Raw genomic sequence first — 27,886 nt, 5'->3', positions numbered from 1 at the left:
ACATTATGATTGACAAATTATAATTTTTTATTATTTTTGGGCCGTACAGAACGATTCATCTTTGCCCATTATTCCTCTGTACCACGTTGCTTTCTAGGGAAAATAATGGGCATCCTGTCCATTGAATTGAGTCTTAAGGGTAATTTTGTCCCTTTCATTTGTATATGCAGCAGATATGATTACTAAATTATTTGTGGTGAACTGCAGACAGTACCATGTGCTTTCTTTCTAGTCACAGATCTCTCAGCAAAGAAAATTCTTGGAGTAACTCAACAATTTTGGTTTTTTGGGAAAAATCTTGAAAAATATTAAAATTTAAGATTATATAAAAACGTAAGAAAACATTGATGATATAACAATATAAATATCACCATAATAATGGGATAATATCATGTTAAAAATGCAATATTTTCAAAATAGTCAATTTTTTGAAAATATCATGTTTTTGGGGGGAGTATATCGGCTTTTAAGAATCTCACAATGAAATTTGTGAGATTTTAAAAAAATGATGGATATTTGTAACTATGGTCCCCATATATATTTTTCTTTTTCTAATTCAACCGTTGAACCAGTCCATGGTCTTCTTCCCTATAACTGCCAGAAACTCGGATGATCAAAATGAATCCTGGCCCAAAAACTCATTAGCTCTTTAGAGGTAGAGGTGGTACTCCAATTCTGATTCTGATTCCCTGTTAACAATGACAGAGTACGTTGTGTCATTAGTGTCTGAAAACCTGAGGCAGTTCATCAAAGATCAAAGCGGATCTGCTTTAGGATAGTTCATCAAAGATCAAGTTGGATCTGCTTTTGGAGTTGAGAAGGAGCTAAGAAGGTTGGCCAGCACCTTCTCAGCAATTCAAGCGGTCATTGAAGATGCAGAGAGGAAGCAGATAAGGAACAAGTCGGTGAAAGACTGGCTCAGAAAATGCACTGGATGATTGCAGGACCCAATTTTTCCTTTCAAGAGAGCAGGATTGTGGCACTTCAAGCGGATCAAAATGGGTACGCAATATCTTTCAATCCCTTTCTAAATTTGCTAGTAATTGTTTGGATCAGTACATTGGATCAGTACATGTTACGGAATAGGATTAAGGAAATCATGGAAAGATTAGATGATATTGTTGGATCGACTTTCGGATCACATAGTTTTGCAATCATCATCATGATATAAAATATGATATAAATCAGAATATGCAACAAAATACAAATCATGATTTTCAACAGATCAAACATAAACAGGGAGCAGGCATGTCGGGTTCCGCATAACACCAAAATCCAGATAGCAGCATATGAACAAACAGATGCACATAACACAATAAAAACAATAGAAGCATGTTAATACTGTGTAAAAGGCTAAGGCGTACGAAAGTACTCCCCTTAGAGAAGATTCGCCCCCACATACAGTGCAAAACAGGGTCCGGCGTCCTTCCCCCAGGATACAATAGCCTCGACGATCAAACTGGTGCACTCCGACGGATCGTCCTTCGAAAACAACCTCCACGAACCGAAGTTGCAGAAAACCCCTTTCGGGATAACTCAGGAAAGAGAGAGAGCAACAGGAAAAGAGAAAACCACAGAGCTCTTCTTCAGCTATCAGTCCGTCCAAGATATCTCGTAACTCCAGCCCTAACCACGCTTTTATAACCCACGAACAGTTACAAAGCGTGGAAGGAACCCGTTACAGAATCCGAGGAGACGTGACCCATTAACGGAAATCGAAGAGTCAAGATCCGTTAAAGGAATCCGAAGAGCCATAACGGGCACAGACTACGAGGAGTCATGACCCATTATCATTTCTCATACCCCGTTAAAGAATCCAAATCTCCACAGAAACTTTGGGCAAAAAGATACTTTGATCTTGATTGGATATGGCCCTAAAGAACCCGAACTTGGATATAGCCGAATCCGAACCGGCCCAGCACGACACGGTGGGCGAGCGCGCGCGTGTGTGGTAGTCATCCCAACCTCTTGTTCTCAGGAACAAGTGTAAGAGTTTACATGTGGGTTATAAAGCCCGCAACAAACTCACACACCATTAATATGAGACTATTCCACGTCATCAAAACCACTTTTTCCAAAAAGAAGGAAAACAGCCTACGTTTCATATTTGAATTCTCTCTTCCCTTCTTACACCTAACAGATATTGATGAGGAGAAAGCCAGGTACCAGCTAACAGATGTTGGTGAAAAGAATTTTGATAGGGAAGTTCGAGAGACTAGTTCTTTCATCGATGAAAAGGAAGTTTTTGGTAGGGATGCCGAGAAGGAAGAGATCGTAGGGTGGTTGTTGGCAGATGCTGATGAAAATCTCTCTGCAGCTTCCATTGTAGCCATGGGAGGTCTGGGAAAGACAACTCTTGCTCAATTTGTCTACAATGATGACAGAGTGATTCATTATTTTGACAAGATGCTGTGGGTGTGTCTCTGAGGATTTTAATGTTGTGAGCCTCACAAGGGCCATGATTGAATCTGCATCAGCGAGATCTTGTGACTTGTCCAAGGGTGATCCCTTGCAGCAACATCTGAGACAGATCTTGAAGGACAAGAGATTTCTACTCGTACTGGATGATGTGTGGAATGAAGACAGTGAAAAATGGGATAAGCTAAAACATCCCCTTAGAAGTGGATCCAGTGGAAGTAGGATTCTGGTTACTACTCGCAGTGAGAGAGTCTCAATGGCAATGGGCATAACTCACATGCGACGGCTGGAGGGCTTAACAGATAAGAGCTGCTGGGAATTGTTCAGCAGAAGAGCATTCATGGGGAGAAGGGAGGAAGATTGTTGGAAGTTGGAAGAGATTGGAAAGGAGATCGCAAAGAAGTGCAAAGGCGTGCCGCTTGCAGCCAAGACTATAGGCGGCATGATGCGCACCAAGAGGACAAAAGAGCAGTGGGAGCTTGTGCTGAGAGATCAGACATGGGATTTGCTGAACATGGAGAAGGATGTCCTGCCAGCTCTTTTGCTGAGTTACTATGACCTACCACCACCACTGAAAAGATGTTTTGCATACTGTTCCATGTTTCCCAAGGACTACCACATCTCTAAGCTTGAGTTGAAAAACTTATGGGCGTCCGAAGGGTTCATTCAAGCCAAGGAAATGAATGAGGCCTTGGCAATAGCTACTGAGTACTTAGATGACTTTTCAAAATTCAGATAGAGGCACATACAAAGAGCAAACACACATCATGATGCATGACCTTGTGCATGATCTTGCAAGTTTCGTTGCAGGAGGGGAGGGCACTGGATTAACAGCAGAAACACAAGACCTGAATGAGATCCTTACCAAGTCCCACCATGTATTCATAGCCTGCTGGAACTCCACAACTGAATCCGAAGCATCATTCCCATGCTCTCCACCCTCTGAAGCCAATACTCTACGAACACTCAAATTCCTTGCACTGAAGAATTTGGAAGATGGTGGCTTAAGATGGTTGAAAGCTTTATTCTGCTACTCAAAAAGCTTGAGAGTGCTAGACCTGAGCAGATGCAGAATTCTTTGTTTGCCTGACTCAGTGGGAGAACTGAAGCATCTAAGACATCTCATCCTTGCTGATACTTGTGTCAAAAGTTTACCAAACTCTATTGGTTCTCTCTGTAATTTGCAGACCCTATATCTTACAAAGTGCACTCAACTTGAGCAGCTACCTCAGGGAGTGACCAAACTGACTTGCCTTAAGCATCTCCAAATCAAGGATACAATCTCATTGAAATCCTTGCCGACAGGTATTGGAAGACTAAGATGCCTTCAAATTTTAAGCAGGTTCACAGTGGGCAATAAGCCTGGTGAATGTGGAATTGGAGAGCTGAAGGACCTTAACCACCTCTTGGAGCTAAGCATAGAAAACCCGGAGATGGTGAACTCTGAGAATGATGTAACCAGGGCTCAACTTCAAAACAAGGAGCAACTTCACTCACTGAAATTGGCATGTTTAGACCCTCAATTCACAGATGCGGTGAAGATGAACAAAGTGTTCGAAGGCCTCCGGCCTCACAGAAACATTGAAAAGCTACAGATTGAGATGTACATGGGCATTGAATTTCCAAGATGGATGCTTGATTTGACGCTCTTCCGTCTTGTGTCTGTGACTCTTTCACAGTGTCACAATTGTAGACACTTGCCTACATTTGGGCAGTTGCCCTCTCTCAAGTATCTGAGAGTGAGCAACATGCATGCAGTGAGATACATAGGCAAAGAGTTCTATGGGGGAAACTGTCCAACACTGCTTTCCAAAAGTTGCAGAAATTCATCATTGATGATTTTCCTGTCTTGGAGAAGTGGTTAGAAGCTGAGAAAGAAATGCCACTGCTGCTCAAATTGAAGATTGCATCTGTCCCAAACTTGAAGTTTTTCCCTTTCCCATGCCTACCATCGTTGAGGAAATTGAGTTTGAAAGCTTCATGCTTGGGGATGTTGGAGTCGTTACCTGACCTCCCCAACTTAGTGCACTTAAGGATAGGTGGCATTGAAAACCTGATCACTCCCAAGTGGGCTTGCAAGATTTGAAACTATCAAAGAATTGGTGGTGGAACGGTGTTATATGTTGAGGTCCTTAAATGAAGACATGTTGATAAACCTCACACGATTGGTTGATCTGTCGATTATGGATTGCCCAGTGTTGGCATCCCTTCCAAACTGCGTAGGAAGCCTGAGAATGCTTCAGTCATTACAGATAACAAGTTGCCCTGGGTTGAAAGAGAGGTGCTTTAAGGTGGCCGGGAAGGATTGGCGCAAGATTGCCCACATACCAAGAATCGTCATCAACGGGCAAGTAATTCAAGGATAGCTTGCAAATTTCTACAATGAGCGTGTAAATATGCAAATGTTGGAGAAAGGATTGATGATATCAACCATCCTTTTCGTGAAAAGATCAGGTGCAATATGATTGCACAAATATTTGTGCATTAAGAACCTGATCAGCCTCCATCTTGGGGACAGGCCTGATGGAGGGCGATCAGGTGCTTAATGCACAAATATTTGTGCAATCATATTGCACCCGATCCGGACTCATCCTTTTCTATGTTCTGATTTTGCTATCGTACAAATTATCAGACCATTTACATCCGATTCCCTGTATTGAGCTACCTAATGTTTTGCATTGAATTTCTACTGGATGATTAGTAGATATTCTTGACCGTCACTTGTTTGATGTTCTGCTGCTGCGCATAGCATTTACCAGAAACCTTGCTATACACCATCCCATCTCGTAGGACCCTTTATATGGAGAGAGTAACGTTTTAAAGAGTAATTTTGCTTAATTCTACTGGTTTCTTGCTTGAAGAATCAACGTCGTGATCCATAACTTTAGTGGTGCTCTGTTTCTTCAAAGGCGTAACACGATGTGAATGTGCATCAACAACACAGGACGGCCCAAAGGACCGAGGATATCCATGGGGATTTCATCATATGATCCAGGAATTAACGTTTAATCTCACTGAACTTTCAGAAGGGATCCCCAAGCAGACCCTGGAAATGAACAAGACGAGTCAATCAACAAGACATAATTTCAATCGGCTTTTGGGAACACCTTAATAAGCATAGCAATCTTTTGCCCTGCAATTCAATCGGTTTAAGTTCATCAGATAAGAACAATTCTTTCTGCAACATGATCCCCAGTTCTCGGACGAAAGCAATTAAGCGATATGCACAATTCTTTCTGCAACATGATCCCCAGATCTCGGACAAAAGCAATTAAGGGAGAGGTCTCACCGTCTTTTTATTGAATAGTTGCCAACGTATTGCCAAAAGTTGTTTGGCAAGCACACATCTGAGTCAACTCCAGAGCTTAGCAGGCATACGGCCAGTCAGTTGCAAATTCACCAGCACCAAACTAACACAGCTCTGAATTACACAAGCATCGACAATCTGAACCTAAAGGATGGAAACAGATAATTTGTCCCCTTTGTTCAAACATTGGGTTGTAATCGTGGCAAACTATTGCTGATTGATTGTCCAGATGCAGAACCATATCAGCGGACTCGTTTTTGATAAACTCATTGTTTATGTAGTAACATGAAATCCATTCTTAAATATGTGGCATGATACCAAGTGCATAAGCTGGAGGAGTGAAAACAAGATAAAAGAATCTAATGCATAGAGGAGAAACAAATGGTTCTTGTTACAAAGTTTTCATTCCCTTCCATAAACCACTCGTATGTCCAATCTCAACACAACAAAACCTAATTGACTGAAACAAGCTACAGAACTACCAAAATCATATCAAACTACCAAACAAAAATATCAGTCACTTTGCTGTTTGCTCACTCATTGCTCACTAGGAATGCTTTTGATGATATCAGAGTCACCTGAAACAGAGATGGCACAGAAGTGAGGACCACTACCTTACACCTACAGCAGAATGGCAAAAACATTATGAAAAGGTATCCACCTGGATCTGTGATGCTGAGACAGCACACTCGGTAGTATTTACCACATGCTGTACCCAAATCCACATTATCTGAAAAGATTTAAAAAAAGAGTCAAACATGGGATTTTCATCGTCAACAGAGATCCAAGGAAACAATTGGGCCACTAGAGTGACGATTCATGACATAAATTAGCAACTAGTTGTGAATGCACGTGCAAGGACAAGTTCACACAGGTTATTTAAACAATGTTTCAAAAAGAATACTACAAACAGGAGAGTCAATCCTTTAATGAAGGAAACTAAATAGAACATGTACATTTGATGCAGTCAATACAATGTTAAGAGTTTCCTATGGATAAAATCACGTTCTAAAGTTCATATTTGGTCAGTTGTGGGGCATGTGACACTCATATGTACATGAAAGAGTCCTCAGAGTGGCACGGAAAGAGGATTTCCACATTTTATGATCCATAAATATTCTGTTTTCTTGTGTGGTGAAACTTGACCAAAGCAGTATGAGGTTTGCTTCACTGGAAAGAACTTACCATTGGCCATCACATCTAAGACATCTCATACCTTTCCAATTTCACATTCTATGCAATCTCATTCTGACAGTGTGATAACCAGTACAAAAATTTGATGTTACAACATGAGCCATGGATCAATGATAACACACTAGTTACTTGCATTTCATTTACTTATTTTCTTACAAAACGAAGTAGGCCTCTTTCTCATTCACAGCCAAATAACTGATTCAAATACCCTATGATACCATAGCTGAGAATGTATGGTTTATCTTTCTCTTAATAAACAGGAGTTCTAGATCAACCATCAGTCATTACACATTAATCATAAAGGAATGAGATCAAGAAGCATGAATAACAAACACCATCAAAAGCAACAGTACACCATTAAATTGTGGGAGTCCATGAATGCTAATAACACATCCTCCCCCTCGCCCACTCCCATCTTTCTATTTACTTATCAACGCGAGAAGGATATGCTCTCTGACTATGACTATGTTTACAATATCTTACATGTTCATACACAGGGGGAACCATAAGGTCCCTAAGCTTTTCAGAGGTGGTCTTCTTGAACAAAGCTCTATAATAGGAAAACAATATTTTTACTCATCATGCTTCCTCACTATCTTGGAAACCATCAATTTTTCAATAGCATCCAAAGATTAAGCCAAGCTATTCTGCCTGATAATATACCAGTTAAGTCTGGTCAACTTTAAAATTATGTAATCCTAAACCAAACTTACATGGACAGACCTGAACCAAGCTAAACATGTAAAGAACTAAAAATACCACAACCTGTATTCTCGTAAAATCATCTGTTCTACAGAATCATCAGGGCCTAATACAATAAAATTAATCTCTCTAACAACTTTAGAAGGATTCAGGATTCTGAAAAGGATCCATAACACAAAAGAATCAACAAAGTCTTGTTTTGACCACCAAGGAAACCATCTGTTATCAACTTCTGATTCATGCCCAACATTAAGAAGCACAGGACCATACACATAAAGATAAAACCACCAGGTCTACAGATTGACTTTAAGAAAGAACTTTACAGGATAGACAAAAAGACAAAACCACCACATCTATAGATTGACTCTAAGAAAGAACTTTACAGAACATAACACATGGTCAGTGCAGTAATCACAGATGTTAGCCTAACCATGATGATCCAATATTAACAAGTCAAAACTACCAACAGCAACAATGTCAGATTATAGAGGTTCCATTCCACATTACAAATCAAACAATCCCTTACAGTTTACCACTTTCAGGAACTAAGAACTACTTACGTGGGAGACATGCAAGATCACTCATATGTGCAAATGCAACTTCAAAGCACAAGATTGCAAAATAACTAAAAATTGAACAGAACCAGACGAAATCAGGCACCTTACAGACTCGAAAACAAGATGCAAAAAGCAAAGAAAAAATATATAGTAGAAGCACCAGTCAAAGAATCCTTTTCGCAATAGAGAACACATTGAGCAACAATCAGAACCAAATATCTAGTAAACAGCGATAAACAACTCCATAAACAAATAACCAACGTAAATTGGGATATGTTGATAAACGTACTCCCATTGAAATGGTGAACCCCAACTTTCGAAAGCATGGCATAGTACTCGATTTCAGACTTCCTGAGAGGCGGGCAGTTGTTCGAAATGATGATCAACTTTGCTGCCATCAACAACACAAAATCATCCTGTAAGCTTGGTCCAAGGCAACATAAAATTTCTTTTTTTGGATAAACCATCTAGGGTTAGACTAGACAGACTCCTTATCTGAAAAGAACACAAACATAATTTACATGCTAATTACATCAACATCAGATACACACTGAAAATATATAAACAGCTATGGAGTGACTGGATGTGTCCACCTATCCAAACCAAATGGTATAACTACGGATATCGCATCCCGTCACAACACAATATCGAACTCCATCCTACTTCTCCGGAAAATAGTTTCTAAAGCCATCGTATTTGCACACTCAAACACGATAATGATAAAACACAAGGGATAATTGGAAACCAAATCAGGACCCAAAAAAAAGTAACGAACATAGAGCTTCATCCTCACATAAACCAGATCTGATCAAATTATTCTATGACAGAGATTGAGATTTTTATCAGTCCAGGCGAATTCATTGTTCGCCAAAAAAGAAATAACGAAAACGAGATAATCGCGGAGACTTCGCCGCAGAAACACGAAATAAATCACGATTCTCATCAGAACAGACTCGATCGACGGGTACCTTTAGAGCCCCTGAGGGATCTGAGGACGGTCTTGTAGCCGAGGGTGTACTTCCCGCTCTTCATCACGAGAGCGAGACGATTGTTGATGCTCTCGTGGGTCTTCTTCTGAAGAAGAGGAATCGGAAACGCTCGGAATTAGATCGGAAAGAAGGGGAAGGAGAAGGCGAGAGGGAGGGAGAGAGACTCACAGTCTTCTTGGTGGACGCCATCGCCGCCGCTCCTCCGGAACAAACGCTGGAAAACGAAACCCTAGCGAAGGATATCCGACTGGCGCCAAGAAAACCCTAACCCCACACGTAATTTAGCATTATATAAGGGAGCCCTGGGGTAAATAGCAAACGAAGGGAAATATCAAATATCCCCAAAAAAACCCTGGCTCTTTTCCTTTTAGTTCTATACGGTGATCAGAATTTATTTGAAATTACTGAAAGGGTCCCTTGATCGTGTATGGGTCGAATCTTGCTCGACCCGATGTTACATCCGAAAAATACCGGTTACGGGTCCCATTCCGTTCTCAAAATGGAAACAGCGATTCGGATACGATCTGGAAATCTGCCGTGGTCCATTTTGCGAGAACGGATCAACTCCGTTGGCTTCCATGTGAAATGGGTTGAGATAACATAGGTTTTGTTGTTTCAGAAAAGAACCAAATTGATGCGGAGTTGGCGATGAAGCTGATCCATAATACATGACTCAAATGGATCTCAATGCAAGGAAGCGAATATTTAGAATAGAAGAGTCCGAAAAGGACTCAATCGGCCTTTTTTTTAGAGGCAGGGGCACTCTGAACCGACAAAAGGTGCGCAACGAATGCACCTTTTCAACAGGACAAAGAACATGGATTTTGGTTATCCGCCATCCAAGATACATCACATTTACTGGACTCTGGTTATCAATGACAACCAAACAGAGAGTCACTATTCAACTTGCAGAATTCGACTGGACAAATAATTTTGTTTAGGAACGAAAGTTTTTCAACACTGGCTTTGAAAATACAATGTCCACATATCCAGAATGGCAGAACTTGTCCAGAATAGAGTTCGAATTTGGGAAGTTCTGTCTGAAACTTGCGGACAGGGCAGACAGGTCACTGGGTGTCCAACGGATGGACAGTTTGTTAGCTTTGTGAGGGTTTTTGGACCCTTAGATAACTGAGTTTGAAGAAACTCAAAACAAGAAGCTTGTACGGAATTGTCTTGTCTTTTCAATAAGATAAAATTTGGAATTGTGGAGTAAAATCATAGGGAGTTATGCTCAAAATACGTTAAACTAAACAAAAATAACGATTTGCAAAGTTAACATGCAATAAATAAGCTAACTTTTGAAATAGTAAACAAACGATTTACCAATTTACTAAAACATGAAAGTTGTGACTTCGTGTGTTATCTTTTCAGAACATCAAAAAAATTGACAAACAAAGAAGTATTGGTCAAAATATGATTCAAACACTAACCTCTGTCAGGAAATGTAATAAACAGTTTAAAAACTCATATTACAGTCAAACATGAAACATTGTCCCACTACTTAAGCATAGCATGAGGTAGATTCAGGAAAAATGGTAAACATGGAATTTGTAGATTCAGATATTGTCTTTCCAACAAGCTAAAGTTCATAATTTTCTGTTCAGTCATTTAGGAGAACATACCAAAATACCAAACTCTGTCAGAAAATGTATTAAGCAGTTCAATAACTCATATTACATTCAAACAAGCGAGATTGCCAGTCTTTTTAGACAAGTCCCAAAATGAATTCATCAAAAGTGATAGACATAAAAGTTGTTGAACCAGATGTTAGCTTTGCAACAAGCTAAAGTTCATAATTTTATATTCAACCGTTTAAGATAACAAACCAAATTATTGAACTCTGTCAGAAAATTTATTAAGCAGTTCCGTGACTCAGATCACATTCAAACAAAGTCCAATGACAGCAAACAACATGAATATAATGAACAATAACAAAGTACGAACAAGGTTTCTAAAAAAAAAAGTGGTTCAAGACAGAATATCTATATCAAAGACAAGAAAGCAGTCAAACGATGAAAATGGTAATAGCAACAAACAACGCCCTTCACGACCCTCGATTCAACAACAACACAAGGTTTAGACCACACTGGTTCAAACTTCACTTTCACAGTTAGTTTTGGTTTAGAGACCAAAACATGCACAACAACACCTTCTCATGACCTCTCCAAGGTCTTATATACTATCCAAACGCTCTTTAACGAGCCTAGGTTTAGTCCACCAGTTGTCTCTCACACATACACAAGCTCTCGCACTCAAACTTCACACACAAGTTTTTCTCTCTCACCCACAACCCTCACATGTTCAGTTACAAGCATTAGTTTTACAAGCTTTTACGCACTAGCCGCCAATGAAGCTCATGCTTTTCCTCTCATCACCCTCATGGTGGTTTCCCTTCATTCTTTTTCAGTTTTTTTTTTTTTTCAAAATAAACAAAAGGGGCTTCAAAAAGAACAAGGTCTCTCATTGGCCACGTGAGAGGCAGGCTCCCTTGAAGCCAACGAGGGAGCTTATTTCAAACAAGCCTCAGCTCATTACACCTCAAGTTGGCCCAATGACACCACACCCATTTTGAATCAATTGGACCAGTTGGGCGACACCTCAATCATGTCTAATGAGGATGGACTGATGTGACTGGTCAAGGTAAGCTTTGAATTTCATTAACCCAAGCCCATATTGGTCCAGCTCTAGGGGCACCAATATAGATATAGGTGATGGTATTGGATCTTGTTACAAGATCCAATATTTAAACTTGATCTTTACACACATATTACTTTGGATCCAACATCAAAGTTGTAAAATTAAAAATAAAACTACCCAATTACCTCGTACACCCTCTGGTGCCATAAAAAGACCTTACAAGGTACTAGAACTATCCAGATCTGTAGAATCCGACACCTATAAAAAAAATAAAATAAAAATAAAATAAAATAAGAAGAAATATTTAATATGATTTCTAACTTTGCCAAAATGGAATCGAAAAAAACAATGCTATTTCTGATAAGGTAAAAGCAAAAATCTCAGAAATTGAAATTTGACAAACATAATGAATTTTGGAGATCCAATTGAACTCGGATAGTCCTTCATGTCATTGAATCTGCAAGGTATCACATCTCGGATCGGGTCTGATGAGTTGGATTTGGATCCAACTCATCTTCACTAAATTGATGATATGGATGCTCTGCATCATAAATGCTCTTAGATATCTATGATCTGTATCCAACATTGTGTGTGTCGGGCCCAAACTCCAACTGATTTGCATCATTACTATTAGGTTTGTCAGGTCGGGTACCGAACCCACTCAAATAACAGTGTCAGGTTTGGGTTCGAATTTTATCGGGGTCACAAAAATGAAATCCCAAACCTGGATTCTTATAATTTAATAAGTTTACTTTTTACTTAAAATACATATAAAACACTTAGGTCGGGTTGGGTACCTAGTGAAAAAAATGATTCGGACTAAGTACTCAGAAAAAATCATGACCCAAAGCGGGCCTTGCATACTTCTGGGTTCAGGTTCGGGTTGACCCGAATATTATTCTGGTTGGCACCATTTACACCGATATGCGGGGATTCAGGGTTAGGTCGGGTCGAATACCCACTGCAAACCCTACCCATTGACGGACCTAACCACTATTTTGTATGGTCCCCATATAAAAGTTGGATGGATCGGACTCGGAGTTTGCTTGATTTCAGTTAAAGCACAAGAAGACACAAGGCTTCTTGAAGTGCGGAAATAAGTGGACTTTAAGTATAGGTCAATGGGTCCGGACCTAATAGGTCAGGTCCTAGTCTTGGCCAAGTCAACCCTATTACTATTCTGCCATACTGATTTTGTTACCATGGTATTCCGGTCGGTCAAACTGGTCTTGGGCTCGCAGCTAAGTCCTCTGGTTCATCTATCAGAAAAAGGGTTTCTTAAGTTCTTTTTTTTTTAGCTAGTCCAAGCCAAAACCCTATATCACGACCTCCTTGGCCACCAGGTTTCTTAATTTCTAACAGTGAGCTGAACCAACAGAAACGATAATTTCTAAGAATACTGGATCCAGTGGAGCCTCAAATTGAGACCGGCCTGAATTCATGAAGCTCAAACTTGGTGAAGGCCCCAAGGAGGTCTTCCCAAATGTGGTCCATATACCAAGTCCAGATTCGTATAGTTGGACCTTGACCTATGAAGTTCACTAGTTCCTAGTTATCCAACCAAGGATTCTAGTTGGTGTCTACATGGCTCGAGTTGAACTTGTATGAAGTCAGGCCTAGTAATTTTCAGATACGAGGCATACTGGTTGCAATGCCAGAAAGTTCAATATTTTTAGGGTACATGACCATTATGGAGTTACCCTTTGAGAGGAATATTGAGTTGGGATAATGTTGCATATTTGGTATAGTCGGGTTTGATCCAGGTGGGTTCGGGTCAGGGTCCAGTTTTAAGATTATGGTTGCAATCATATTAACTTGCAATCTCTTTTTTACACCACAAAATTACATGTAAAAGGACTGATGGGGCCATCTTGTAACTCAGAGGTCACTAAATTAAAGGATTAATATTTGGTGCTATTGAAGGAACAAAACTATCGAGTATAAATCCCCTTATTTTCATGTTTTTTTTTTGTAGATATGACTAGGGGTGAGCATCGGGCATTGAGAAAATCCTGGCCCACCCGTTAGTCCCATAGGCCTAATCCGGCCGGCCCGTGTTAGCCTGCGGCCCAGCCCGTGTCGGCTTGGGCTGGGCCAAAAGCCTGGTTAGGGCTGAGCTTGGGCTTAATTTATAGACCCAAGACCGGCTTGTGGCGGGCTGGCCCGGCCCCTGCCCGGTGCCCACCCCTAGATTTGACCTCATGAATATGATCTACAAGGTTTATTTAGTAGAAAATGAGTTTTGAATAATCTGATCGTGACATGTATGCAAGTTTTTGAAAGGCTTAAAAAATCAACGGCTCACAATGCACTAAAATTTCACGCTTTGAAAAAACCACATCTTTAGATTGAAATATCCCTAGCAGACAAACCATGCTGAAACACATCTATGTTGTTAGATTTAGTTGATAACACTTAAACCTATAATTTTCAGCTCAATGGTTCAGTGAATATTAACCCATGCCGTTTTTTTTTTTTTGAGGAAGGAATATTAACCCATACTTAAATTAGTGTTTGCATTTGGCACTAATGAAAGTACAGCATGGAGAACATATTCTAAATCCTGGATCAACTAAATCCAACCTCATAGATATAGATATGTTGAATATGGTTGTTTTGCTAATGAACAAATCTTGGATGATGTTTTTGCAGTGTAAAAATATGATACTTTGAGTCAGTGAATATTAACCCATGCCTTTTTTTTTGAGAAAGGAATATTAACCCATACTTAAATTAGTGTTTGCATTTGGCACTAATGAAAGTACAGCATGGAGAACATATTCCAAATCCTGGATCAACTAAATCCAACCTCATAGATATAGATATGTTGAATATGGTTGTTTTGCTAATGAACAGATCTTGGATCATGTTTTTGCAGTGTAAAAATATGATACTTTGAGTCAGTGAATATTAACCCATGCCTTTTTTTTTGAGAAAGGAATATTAACCCATACTTAAATTAGTGTTTGCATTTGGCACTAATGAAAGTACAACATGGAGAACATATTCTAAATCCTGGATCAACTAAATCCAACCACATAGATATAGATATGTTGAATATGGTTGTTTTGCTAATGAACAAATCTCGGATCATGTTTTTGCAGTGTAAAAATATGATACTTTGAGTCATGAAATTCTGGTAAATTGTGGAGCCTTGATTTTTAAAGTCATTCAAAAACTTTTTTACATGTCATAATCACACATGTTTCGAAATTCATATTTAAACAAACCTTGTAGATCACATCCAATATTAAAAAAGAAAAACCCCAAAAATATGAAAAGAAGGCGATTTCTAGTTAATAGTCCTATACCTTCATTAGCACCAAATATTTGCCCATTAAATTAAACTATAAGAATAGTTCAACAATTGTAAAACCTCAATCCAAAATTCCCATTTTGCCATTTATTTATGATAGGGTGATCACATCCGCCAACAGTCTGTCATTCCCTGACCCAATAAATGCATATATCCACAGTCTGTTTGGCAGTGATGTGAACATTTTTTAACATCATTTGATTTCTTATTCGTCACATTCTCCATGAGACAACCTTGGAAGTCAATATCCATCATTGCCTCCATAATTCTTGTTCAACTGCATGACACGCAACAATAAATTTTTTTCAGGGCTTAGCAAAAGTGAATCTTAATGGATGATTTACTCGTGTGCAGATATGTGTGTGTAAATCTAACTTTAAACCCTTTATATTAACATTAACAACATTCAATTAATTGAAATGACAAAAACACCTTCAAAAGTAGTGAAACTTTTAAAATAAGCACACATAAACAAGAGAGAGAGAGAGAGAGAGAGAGAGAGAGAGAGAGAGAGAGAGACTTTGGTGTGTATGAGCATATCATATATTTGGCATCAATGAACAGTCTCATTACTCATGCATTTTTTAGTAAATCTGAAGCAAATGGATTTATCATGGTTCAATTATTTTAGAATATTTGATTGAACAAATGAATTTAGATATTAAGCTATATTTTTAGGAAGAACAAAAATGAATGATTTAAATTGCACCAAAATGCAACTATTAAAAGAAACTTTTCACATCCAAATTGTTGGATGAACTTAGTGAACCATCCAAACCCATCTGTATGGTCTGATCTACTTAAGAATACATAGCTGGTGAACTTCCAATCATGGGTCTGTCTTTGACAGAACCAGCAGGGAAGGGCCATGGAGGAAAGAATTTCGGCAAATATATCTTTTTCCTTTTTCTTGAAATGCTTATTTATATGTCAACTCTTGTTGAAAATTTGTTATTGAAAAAAAAAACTGTTGTTGGAAACTCTTGGCTTGGATACAGTAAAAAACATAATCATGTATGGGCTAAAATAGTTGCATCACATTTTTGGAACGCATTAAATATAAGATGACATGCCACAGTACACGTTTGAATTTTGGTAAGTTGCCCAAACCACTACTTCTCAAATTCTCAACTGAAGCAGATAGCCTTGTTTCAAGGAATTGGATCATCTTCGTTCTCCAGAAAAATGAATTTTAGGTCCTCATTGTCTCTGTAAACTTGAACCAGAGCAGCAGCTTTGTATGCAAACATTCCAACCATTGCTGGGGCCAGCTGTGAAAAAAAATGGTACCTTAATTGCGAACATAATTTTGAATAGTTAGAAAACAAAACAATATGCAGTTGATGCAGACATGATGATCAAACCCTAAACTACCCCTTGAAATTAGCATCAATAGCTTGTTTATAGAAGGGGGTATAGCATATATAACTCTTACAAACATTCACAAGTACTAGTTTAAAATTATGGGAGCATAAATTTCACATCCAGGAATTATGATTAGAAAAAGTAGGATTGCTACAATCCCTCAAAAGCTCAACCCCTTGACAAGTTGCAGGATCAGCAATCACTTAACAATATAGAGGTGAAAATTCGATGATGTTGAACAAGCAGTTAACAAGTGATAACTCTAATTAAAAGTCTAAACAATCAACTGTTTCTGAGTTGTTTGGTTATATACATTAAAGAAATAAATGAGCATCCTAACAACCATTTCAGACTTTGCAGAAGAAACATAAAATGACGATGCTTCAGAAAGTGTCTGCTCACAAATTATGTTAGCTTTTTTTCCTTTATTTTTCTTTTATTTTTTTGGCTAAAGAGGGCTAGCAAGAAATTCAGTAAATTTTTACCTGAAAATCAAAGGAATCATTGAAAAAATGGTGCAATATGCCCCAGAGTCCATAAATGGCCACAGGAATCACAAGCCTAGGAGATGACAAGGCCAAGGTGCTTCCATTCAACATTCTTTCAAAGGAATCCTTCAGATCATCACTTCGAATTCCAATCCTGGACCACATAACCTTGTTATAAAGAAGGTTGAATTTTCAAGATTCAAAATTATAAATTCATGGAAAGTTTTTTTTCACCTTTTCAATAGGGAAATCCTAGAAAGTTAGCTAAGAAAACAAACAAACTAGAAGTCTAGATCAATGCCACAATACTCACTTCTTGGATTTCTTTTGCATAAAAATCTGGGGCACAGTTTCCCTTGAGATGTTATCCGCATGATTATAGAGGAGCTGAAGATACAAGCAGCTGCAATCCATGGAAATTCCACATTAATAACAGGCGATGTCTAACCAAACCAAGTCTTATTAACTGACTATGAAATACTTGGTCATGAAAAGGATTAGATGTCTAGGCTACTCATTCTTGAAGATTGACAGCAGTCATTTACTTGCACAACAGAACCAGAATAAGATTGGGGAGCTAAATCCAGCTCAAAGATCCTCAAAATAAATTAATGAAGAATTTGCCCCGCATGCTAATAAGTATAATGTTGGTCAAAAGTCAATAAAAAAATCAGTGTACTTTCCAAATGACAATAATAATGATACCAATATTTGTTTATTTTTCTTGGCATGCACAAAGAGACAACGATATGTTCTCTTCATCAGAACAATAGGGTGCCTATTAACAATATTCATGCTGTAAGGTTTGAACTTTGAACTATTGTGACAATAAAATATCTCCGTGATTCCTTGAAAGAAGCAGAAGAATTTTCCTCTTCAAGATGTTTTAGAAGTTTCATAAAATGATTAACCAACCTGAAGAGAACTCCTGATGCATAACTGATAGCAGCCTGTTTGCACCAATTGGAAGTTCATTAGTGCACAAGTAATTAAGACATTCATAATGTGTTATCCAAGCATATCCACTCAGCGATATAAAATATAACAATTCATGATTATATCTATCATGGTTGTGCAAAAAAAAAGAAAGATGCTAATCCACATTCTTACAAAAGAATGATACCTGGAAAGACAAGGTTAACAAACAATATCCACTGCAAGCAGCTCCTATACCAACAGTTAAAAGCATTAATTCCCGCTTCAGCTGGTCATAAGAGTCAGCACAAGCATCAGTTCCTAATTTTTTTCCCAGTCTATCATACAGACAAGTGCTAAGCATAAGAAAATCAGCTTCTTCTCCAGCCAACACACATGCACACCCACACTTATTACTTTAGATACAAGAGAACATGAACTCAACAGGTTAATGAATATGTTTAGTATAAGATGCATTTTCGATTTGTGGCTAAAGAGCTTGTTAGTGCATTTGTGGCTAAGGAGCTTGCTAGTGCAAGGACAAGCTACATACAGCATCATATTTCAGCAGGCCAAGTCTCTTTCTTCTTTCACTGTCATTCTGACGTTCCTGTCATCATCAAAATAGGAGTTTTAGTCCACAAGTTTACTGCCATTGGTAAAACATGATTTTTTCTAAATATTACAGGCAAATTAAAAGATATTCCCGAAAAGGAACAAACAGAGTTGTTTCCATCTTTTTTTTATTTTTTTGTTATTGTGATCATAGTTCTGCTACATGATTTTTGTCTAAGGACCAGCTATTGCCGACTATCAGCCCATTTGTCTAAGAACAAGCTGCCTTTCACAATCTACCATATTAATGTTTAATTGTATATTTCAAGAATTCCCCATATCCAATCAAACAGAGTGACTTAACTCAATACAGAAAAAGTTTGTTCTGTGTGAAGCCATTTTGGTTGTTTGGCCAAAGTTAGTATCTTATAATGAAGAAAATATAATAATAAGAAACATATCATTTAATTAATTGCAAACATAACAATCTATACCAAACCTTAACAACTGCTTTCTTGTTGAAAGGTGCAATCATGTCACCTGCAACCCACTCTTGAGTTTTTGTGAGCTTGAGAAATCCACCAACATTTTCAGCATTGCTGGCCTGAGGAACCACAAGTTATAACATAAACAAGCAAGCTCAAAAATATTTGCAACAAATAGGACTAAGGAATGTAAGAAAACAACCAAATCAGAGAAATTTATAATTAATACCACTAGACCTTGTCCAAGAAAATATGTAAGCCATAGTTCTATTCGCATTAAACTGACTTTTACAAAATGAAGAAAGAATAAACAAAATATTCAAAGATTGTTCTTTTGAATAGAAAACAGTTCCACTACTTGCAGATATCAACTATTGAACTTCTTATACTAACTCTGCTAACCTCTTGAAATTGTTGACTGTTCTCAGATGTTACGCTAGCTTCTGATTCATCTGGACTCAGCACATCCCTGCCCCAGAGTATATCAGAAACTTTTGATATGAAGTCTCCATTCAATCTTCTCTCCCTTAAAAACAATTCCAAAATTTCTTCTGACACAAGGTCACCGCCTGGAAGTGTAAATCTCTTAATCATTTAGACCAAAATCAGAAGATGAATATGCAAAGCCGAACTTACATTTCAAACAGAATACTAGTAGACACAGGATTCTACATTCAAAACACAAAATGCTTTCAGAAATGTGTACATTTAGCTGCTTAATGTTTGTATTTGTTCAGATGGGATCTACTGTTGGTTAAAAATCAATTCGATAACCTAACTGGTTAAGTACCGATGAGACTAGTAAAATTGATGGTTACAAAGTTTTTTTCATAGAAGTTTGCAAAAATATAGTTGGAAATATACAACTGAATCATGTAAGTGCATGAAAAAGGCATCCGGCATCTAGAAAATGCAACTGTCAAATACACCAAACAATTAGTGGAACAATTTTGTTACTTATTTGGCATTTGTGCTTAACTGAGAGATGGTCAATCACATGACAGAGGAATGTGCAACAACCTTGCCCATTCTAACTAAGTACATTTCGTTTTGACTACATTGTCTTGATTAAAAGATGATGGTATCTGCAAAGAGAGCTATCTTTACAACGAGAATTTCATATATACTCTCCGGGCCTGTTTTCAGCATGAAATTTATCATTTCCTTGTGAAGGCCAATCCTCCTTCACCTCGAACTAACAACAGCAAAAAAGGCTAGTGTATAAGTAGCAATTCCCAAATATATTTAGAGGCAAACCCGACTAGTTCAAGGGATTGGTTCCACATTACCAGAATTATATATCAGACCTATTAATCACTCATTCATTTCCTGATATTTCTATCAGAAATCGTCGAAGACATTTTTCTTGTCACCTGAGCATCTTCTTTTTCTTTTTTCTTGGTTCTCATAAATCAGCAAACCCCATTATTGGTTAGTGACATTTACAGCAGCATCACTATTGAAACTTCACAAAACACATAGTGACAGATGGGTTTCATCACACAACTCATAAAAAAAAATGAAACCCATCTAGAGAAAGCAGAAATTGTGGAAGAACTATCCATGAATTTGCACCATCTCCAGATCAAATCTATCCCCACCAAATTTTCAGCAATACCAACAAGGCTTTCGTGCCAAAAAATTGAAATAATATCAAAGACAATTGGTGGGCCTCAACCATAACATACAAAGGAAATATGGGCACTCAAAAACAGGGAGAGAGAAGCGAGGAATGTAGCGAATGCATACCGGGATCGGAGTTCCTGGCTACTGCAAATCTGAGCCATTTCCTCGAAGTTGGTTCGGCATGAAACGTTGGGATTCTTGGATTTAGAGGCCTTCTGCTCCCTAGTTCGACAGAGCCAACGTTCAGATGGCCAAACCTGAGACTCCCCATTCACTCCCTCATATGATAATGATAAGAATCACCGCTTTTGTTGGTCAGGAGAGCGAACACAGCAACATGTTTGGGATGGTTTCCTTAGCTGATGAGATATGAAGAATGTGAGTGGCAGTAAAGATGGTCCTAGAACGTCATCCAATCCCCACAAAATATCTATGAACTCTGCCCAAACTCCAAAGTGACCAAAAGTTTAAAACGGCAAAATATCGCCAGCCAACTAGCGAAAATTAGGATTTTTTCTAAAAATCCCATAATTTTGGGGCAAAATATCGGCAATAATAAATAAATTAAAAAATTGTTAAAACTAATTTTTTATGAAAAATACAAAAAATATTTAAAAATAAAAAATCACTATAAATAGTGGTTTAGAAACATAAATAATTGTTTAAAATGTGATAGTTATGTTTTTACCAAATCACAAATATCAACAGAAATTACAGTTTAAAACTTTGGGTAATTTCTCATAATATTAGTTATACTCTATCTCAGTCTTGTTATATAGGATCCAACATTTGGTCACCAAGGAATCCATAATATGGTGTATGATGGTTAGGTCTAGCCTACATTTTCACATGGATCTGAACTAATCATAGTTGTTTCACTTGGTTTGATAGGATTAATATGCATGATGTATTTATGCAAGCAAATTAAGAAATAAATATAATGTCTTATGATTTAGTTTGCGGGTATGAACAACAAAGAAAAATCAAATGATGATGATGCTTATATTGTGTCAAATAATAATGATTCTCAAAAAACAGATGACATGAGACAATTAAGGGTGTAGGCAAATGCCGCAAAAATAACTTTTAAAAAGTTAATTTATATGTTATGTAAGCTATATAATCTATTATTGGTCAGTAAAATTGATTTTTTTACTAATGAGACATGATTGCATAGGTTCTTGTTCTGTGGATTCTCATAAAATGAAGAACAACTGAAAATCATTACAATATATACATTTAAAACGATAAATGAATTGCATAACGAAAAACTTGATGATTGAGAATCTTTTTAGTAGCTAACAACAAAATCAAATGATGAAAACATTATCGTTGGCAAAATATTTAATGATTTAAAGTATTATTTTGAATTTTTGAAAGATCATGTGATTAGGCATAACTATAAAATAAAATTCTTAAAAAACTCTCATAATAGAGTATCTTTTGTAAAGACGAGAAAGAACCCATAAACTATGGTTGATTGTTCTTGGAAGATTCATTACACAAAAGTGCACGAAGCAACATTCTTTTAAGTGAAAATGTACGAAAGAGAGCATATATGTAGTGGTTTATTGGGCAACCTTCGAGTAAAAAAAACTTTTTTTTTTGTGGATTGTAGGTGTTATTCGTAAATGCCTGTATGATAACTTGAAGATGACTCCAAGAAAAATCATTAAAGACATCAGTCATAAGAAAGGTATAAAAATTAATTACAAACAAGCATGACGTAGACGAGAACACATGAAAGAATTATTTTATGATACATATAAAGAGTCTTTTAAAATGCTTTCTGCTTATTTGGATCATTTGATGAAGACAACCCCAAGAATTCTATAAGCCATTGAGATAAATAGGAAAGATCGATTTAAGTATATATATATATATATTTATTTATTTATTTATTTTTTGTTCATGCATTAATGACTTTTTAAAAGAGTGTCCTTCAATATTTATGATAGATGACATATTCCTAAGAGAAAAATACATGAATATATCGTTGTCAATGCATAATATTAATCATTCTGGTAGGATGTTTCTTTTGACATTTGCAGTTGTATATAAGGAGTCTAAGAAGTTATGGTCATGATTTCTAGAGTGTTTAAAACAAGAACTCATAAGCTACAATGACTTTAGTGAAAAAACACAATTGACAATGATCTCATATAAGCACTCAACGCTATTGTATATTGTTCTCTGCATGTGTTGTAATTGTCATGTTGAATATTGCATAAAGTACCTATAAAGAATTTTGCTAAAAAAATTGGTGCACCACTTAGTGCACTTTAGTAGAGCGTAGCTCAAGCTATCATGTGACAATAGTGCACATATTTTCTTAAAAAAAAAAGCAAGAACAAGATAAAGCCGCATATGATTATATTGTCAAGTGATACCCTTTTCTTTGTAACATAACTCACTGTTTTATTTGTCAAAAACATGCACTAACAGCTATCATATAAAAATGACGTCCAACCTATTGCATCATTCACCATCCTTTTGTGTAATGTCTCTCACTTGATCATCATCCATATGAGCAAAATGCAAAGATGTAAACAAAAGCATTGACAAGTCAACTACTAGATTTTTTTTTTACGGCAGATCAGGTGCAATCACATTGCACACTTCAGTGTGCTTCACCTGATTCACCCTCTTTTGTTGGGCTTTACAACTTACATGCTACACTCTAGAGGTAGAGGGCAGTCATGTGCAACAACAAACTCAAAGTGTGCAATGTGATTGCATCTAATCCGCCCTCTTTTGCTAGCTATCCTTGGCCAGCTGGACAATTAAACTCCACTAATAATGGCAGGAGTGGTTCCGATGGACCTAGATTGCCTAGGTTTTCATCTACTTTTATGACCCAGTGAGCTCAATCCTAAGCCTACGCTTAAGCCTAATAATATAAGATAAATCGGGTGCTTTTAAGCTCTAACCTAGGCATTGGGGCATGTTAAAAGTTTTCTTTGTGCAAATGTCAATAATGTGAGTGATACACAAGGTTACAAGAACACTATAAGAGGATGAGACATGCCTATTGAGAAACTTACACTGATTTTTTTAAACATTTAGTGCTCCTTTGTTTCATTCCCCATGTAAAAGAGAGACTTTACATGGTAACAGGCATCTGTTCCTCAAAAAATCGTCCCAGTTCAACCTTCCCATGTGAAAGCTTTTATAGGACATGACATATGAAAGGGTTTATACATAAAAAGTGGCAGGGGCCTGTCAGCTAGGGAAAGGAAATAAGATGAGTTGCTCGTAGCTCAGTTCATGTTTGGCCAGTAAAGCACTCATTCAAACTCGTGAATTAGGCTCAACAAGCTCGAGCTTAATAATTTCAAAGTATTTCAAAATTATCATGATTTTATCGATATATTTTCAAAGTCCAATATTAAACCAAAAAACTTAATAATTTCATGGTATCTCTAATTTTGAAAATATCACTCTTTTTATTGCAATATTAATGCGATAAAAACAATTTTTGCAGAGGTTTTATATATACTGATATTTTCCTGAGAAAACCATATTTTTCAAAATATGGGGAGTTTTTTTCCTTGCTGATATTTTTCTGAGAACAAGGTTTGTGACTATGGAACACACAACCTGGATTTGGAGTATGCCTACTAATTGTATTTTTTTTAAGCAGTACTAATTGTAGTAGGAACTTTGTTCAGTTATTTATTTCATCATAACTTTCTCCTCAAGCAATTATTAAAAAAAAGGAAATTCTGCACTTTCGTTTTTCTTTCTAATAGTGTATATCAAACAGCTGCACCCAAATCATTTGGCACTTCTTTGAACCGTGCATGGTGCTCGTGTAAAGTATTAAAAGAGAGGTTAAAGCAGAAAAAAATAGAAAGAGAAAAGCTGTGTATCATCATTAAACGGTATAGGTATAAGACGGATCTTTTAAGGGTTGAAAATCAATGACTTATAACTTTTATAAATGTTTAAGCATAGAAAAATCACATTTCTTGATCCAATTACAATGACCCATCAGTCTATTCTTAACAAATGGACAAGGCCGAATGCATATGAATAGGGATGGCAGTGGACCGGGGGAAAATGGGCCCCGCCCCGTTTGGACCGGGGATGAAGGGTATGAAACGGGGATGGAGGCGGGGACGAAGGTTAAAATCCATCCCCGTCCGGGGGTGGAGGCGGGGATGGACATGCACTTTTCCCCGCCTCATCCCCGCCCCGACCACTTTTCCCCGCAATATCCCCGCCCCGCCTCATCCCCGTTTGAACCGGGGATGAAGGACATGAAACGGGGATGAAGGCGGGGGTGGAGGATAAAATCCATCCCCGCCAAGGAGGCGGGACGGGGGTGGAGGATAAAATATTGAGGCGGGGCGGGGGTGGAGACCTTGTCCCCCGCCCCTCCCCGCCCCACTGCCATCCCTACATATGAAGAGTTAGGTACCAGCAAACATATTTGGTTGGTAAACATATTTTAGTTTTCCGGTATATTCATATATATGACAAAGGAAAACTCTTACTCAATCGGGTCTCTTAATAAGTCCGATTTCCTGCAAGCTGAAACTTAGGGTTCAGGACACGGTCCCAAACCGTGATAAAGCAATGGCAGCTCCCATGCGCCAGCAGGATTCAGTCATGGGCCTTCAGTTTGACACATGACCCCACGACCACATGGGTAACCACAGCGGTGATCACTGTTATGCTATAGCTCACCCGAACCACCAAGTTGCGTCAATGCTTCCACTATGAAAGGAAGACCCCTGAAAAACCAGCCGGCGATCGTCGTGTCTTTCCTGCGACTCTTGTTGCCTGGAAGCCATTTTTCCGACAACAAGCACGACCGGCAGAGGGGACAGGTGAACCGGAAATGCACCAGCCATTTATCCAAGCAACCTCTGTGGAAGATGTGCTTGCATTCAAGCACTGTGATCTCCTCCCCATCTTCCAACTCCAACAAACAGACCGTGAAATCGACTCTGTCTCCCATCTTCCACTTGAATCTGCAGTGATCCAAACGCAGTTCGTCGATGAATTCAGAAGGCGCAAGATCTTCAGGAATCTCAGTGGAAGATGTTCTCCATATTGGTGAAGGGGTAGCAGAGTGAAGATGGGAGAAGGATTGGAGCTTGAAGGTTTTTAACAGTGATTGAATGATGAATCTGTAGAAGACGAATAATAAGATGCAGAAGAAAGAGAGGATGAGAATGGGTGTGAGAGTATTGGGGTTTCCATGTCATGAAAAGGAGGAGGAAAGTTGGTTTGGTGTTCTGTTTCCATTATGTATGTGGTGGGATGATGATTACAGCGTTTAGAAAGCTCTCTTTCTCTCTAAGACACACACACGAGGCAAACTTTTCAAACAGTGTTGTACATCAGATATTAAAGTTTTTTTATATTTATCTTGGTTAAGTTTTTGTTTTTTTATATTTATCCAAAGAAACTCGGATTCAGGTGGTGGGGCCCCTCAATCGGCCAATTTTTAGCCAACAGATGATACATGTCAGTAAAATATTAAAAAAATATTTTAAACTTTTTTTTGAAAAATATTTAAAAAAAAGCCGAATCAGCTTGTTGCAAATCAATTTTAAGCGGGTATGATACAAATGGACCTGAATCGATCGATTCTTAACAATACTGACAAACCCGTGTATGTTTGATGGCTTGTCCAGGGTTGGACTAAATGAAAAAAAAAAGACAGAACAAAACAATAGTTTTGTTCGTTCCGTAACAACTGTTCTAAGTCCAATGTTGTTTGGACAATACTCAGATGCTATGTTCCAAATGTCCGTGGTTTGACGAGGATGTGCGGACAACCGCCAGTGATTGAGGGTGAAGATCTAAGTGTAGACAGTGACTCCAGTAAGCCGCTCATCGACGTCGGCGATGACCATTGCCGGACCCGGTCAGCGCACGGCGAGCTTGAGGGCATCCTGATTCCTCTCCGAGACGCGGACCCACCATGAATCGAATCAACCACCGCATCCTCACCATCTCCAGCAGAGGGATCGGTCTCCTCTTTCGCCACTGCCGCTGCTGACCATTGATCTGGCAAGCAGTTGGCAGTCTAGAATCTTCAATTGGTTATCTCTGAGTTGCAAGGGGTCTTCGGAACGAACGACAGAGATCCAGTCAAGCTGATCGTGGAGTTTGGGGATGTCAGGGAAGAAGTCGAGCTCGATAATTCGCTTGATCGCCGCGATGTAGATGTCCTCCTCGAGGATGGTGGGCAGAGCAGAGGAAACTCATGCAGAAATTGCAGGGAATAGAGAGCTCTTCCTCCTCCTCCGCATCGTTGTCGACTTCTCTTCTTTGGGTGATCGATACGGAAGGAGTAAGGGGGCGAACGGGGGGAGGCCAGAGGAAGAAGAGGGCGTGGAGGTTGAGGCGGCAGAGGAAGAGGAGAGCGCCGAGCTCAGAGGGGAGGTAGCCGCAGAGGTTGCAGGAAGGGACAGAGACGGTGACGACGCATGGGGCGGTGGAGATGGTGGCGCAGGAGATGCCGGACCAACGGGAGGGGTCGGTGTCGCCGTCTCTGTCCAGTCGAGGAGTGGGTCAGGGGCGGAGTCAGAGGCAGAGGAGGCTCCTTGTTTCTCCTTTCCAGTCGGGTAAATTTTTTTTTAGAATGCATTCCTGTTCCTTTTGTAACAGGTGGAGGTGGATCAAAAATTACACATGACAATGGAACGTTGTTCGCCGCGTCCAATATTTGTTAACATTCATGTTCTCGATGTCTTTTTCGTCCTGTGTGACACAGGCGACGAGCCATCAAACATACCCTAAGGGTCGGATTCGGGACACATCACTAGAGTAGGTCGGAGTATCCTTGTGACATAGGCTTTGAGAGGGGGCAAAACGAAGATATCTGACAGGTCTGACTCAAATCACGCATAGATGGATCCAGCTCGAGTTCCAATCAGATTGCACCAGACTCAACAGATCATGACACAACCAGACAGACGTTGGCACCACTGCTTTTGAACTAAAGTACATGTTTTGTTGGATACGCATTTGGCATTACAAAGAAAAGGCCAGAATCGAGAATCTTACATACACGGGTAGACTCATCCAAGCAGGGTAGGGATGTGAACGGGTCGGATTAGGGTTTGATCTAGGCATTACTGAATTCCACTTAACCAGATCTAACCTAATCAGATTCAGAGTCGGATGGAAAAAGATAAAACCAAAGCCAGATCTGACTAGCTTAAAACCCGATATTTACACTTAATTAGATTCAAGTTTTAGTCAGATTCAGGTTTCAATGCAAAAGTCAATACTGAACTCAAACCAGTTTTTCAATCGGATCTGGATTTGGCTATGAATCCGACTAATCTGATTCAAACTCGGATACAG

The 27,886-nt window shown here is 38.6% G+C and overlaps 3 protein-coding genes across 3 annotated transcripts; 1 reads left to right on the top strand and 2 right to left on the bottom strand.

The window, feature by feature from the left end:
* Positions 1-2,458: 2,458 nt before the first annotated feature.
* LOC149819625 (putative disease resistance protein RGA3) lies at positions 2,459-3,157 on the top strand. The gene has a single exon (XM_089983442.1). The coding sequence runs from the start codon at positions 2,459-2,461 to the stop codon at positions 3,155-3,157; it is 699 nt and encodes a 232-aa protein (XP_089839568.1).
* Positions 3,158-6,064: 2,907 nt separating this feature from the next.
* Positions 6,065-9,464, bottom strand: LOC149819624 (large ribosomal subunit protein eL30-like). The gene is made up of 5 exons (XM_089983002.1): positions 9,336-9,464; positions 9,147-9,252; positions 8,468-8,569; positions 6,387-6,455; positions 6,065-6,303 (listed from the first exon to the last, which is right to left on the bottom strand). The coding sequence occupies exons 1-5, from the start codon at positions 9,354-9,356 to the stop codon at positions 6,263-6,265; spliced, it is 339 nt and encodes a 112-aa protein (XP_089839128.1). The 5' UTR covers positions 9,357-9,464; the 3' UTR covers positions 6,065-6,262.
* Positions 9,465-16,093: 6,629 nt separating this feature from the next.
* Positions 16,094-20,943, bottom strand: LOC149819623 (uncharacterized). The gene is made up of 9 exons (XM_089982255.1): positions 20,681-20,943; positions 19,334-19,500; positions 18,946-19,050; positions 18,445-18,501; positions 18,100-18,180; positions 17,892-17,926; positions 17,290-17,379; positions 16,974-17,130; positions 16,094-16,394 (listed from the first exon to the last, which is right to left on the bottom strand). The coding sequence occupies exons 1-9, from the start codon at positions 20,826-20,828 to the stop codon at positions 16,275-16,277; spliced, it is 960 nt and encodes a 319-aa protein (XP_089838381.1). The 5' UTR covers positions 20,829-20,943; the 3' UTR covers positions 16,094-16,274.
* Positions 20,944-27,886: the final 6,943 nt, after the last annotated feature.

Source organism: Nuphar pumila, chromosome 12 (assembly GCF_984573655.1).
Source record: "Nuphar pumila chromosome 12, dmNupPumi1.hap1.1, whole genome shotgun sequence".
NCBI lineage: Eukaryota > Viridiplantae > Streptophyta > Magnoliopsida > Nymphaeales > Nymphaeaceae > Nuphar > Nuphar pumila.
The sequence above is the reverse complement of the archived record's forward strand: the minus strand, read 5'-3'. Positions and strand labels throughout refer to the sequence as shown.

Coding starts and splice junctions, on each gene's coding strand:
- LOC149819625 (XM_089983442.1), top strand. CDS start 2,459: ATGATTGAATCTGCATCAGCGAGATCTTGTGACTTGTCCAAGGGTGAT.
- LOC149819624 (XM_089983002.1), bottom strand. CDS start 9,356: ATGGCGTCCACCAAGAAGACT. Junction 9,253..9,335: donor TGGCGTCCACCAAGAAGACT/GTGAGTCTCTCT, acceptor CCTCTTCTTCAG/AAGAAGACCCACGAGAGCAT. Junction 8,570..9,146: donor ATCCCTCAGGGGCTCTAAAG/GTACCCGTCGAT, acceptor TGTTGATGGCAG/CAAAGTTGATCATCATTTCG.
- LOC149819623 (XM_089982255.1), bottom strand. CDS start 20,828: ATGGGGAGTCTCAGGTTTGGCCATCTGAACGTTGGCTCTGTCGAACTA. Junction 18,502..18,945: donor ACAAGAAAGCAGTTGTTAAG/GTTTGGTATAGA, acceptor TGATGATGACAG/GAACGTCAGAATGACAGTGA. Junction 17,380..17,891: donor GCATCAGGAGTTCTCTTCAG/GTTGGTTAATCA, acceptor CATGGATTGCAG/CTGCTTGTATCTTCAGCTCC.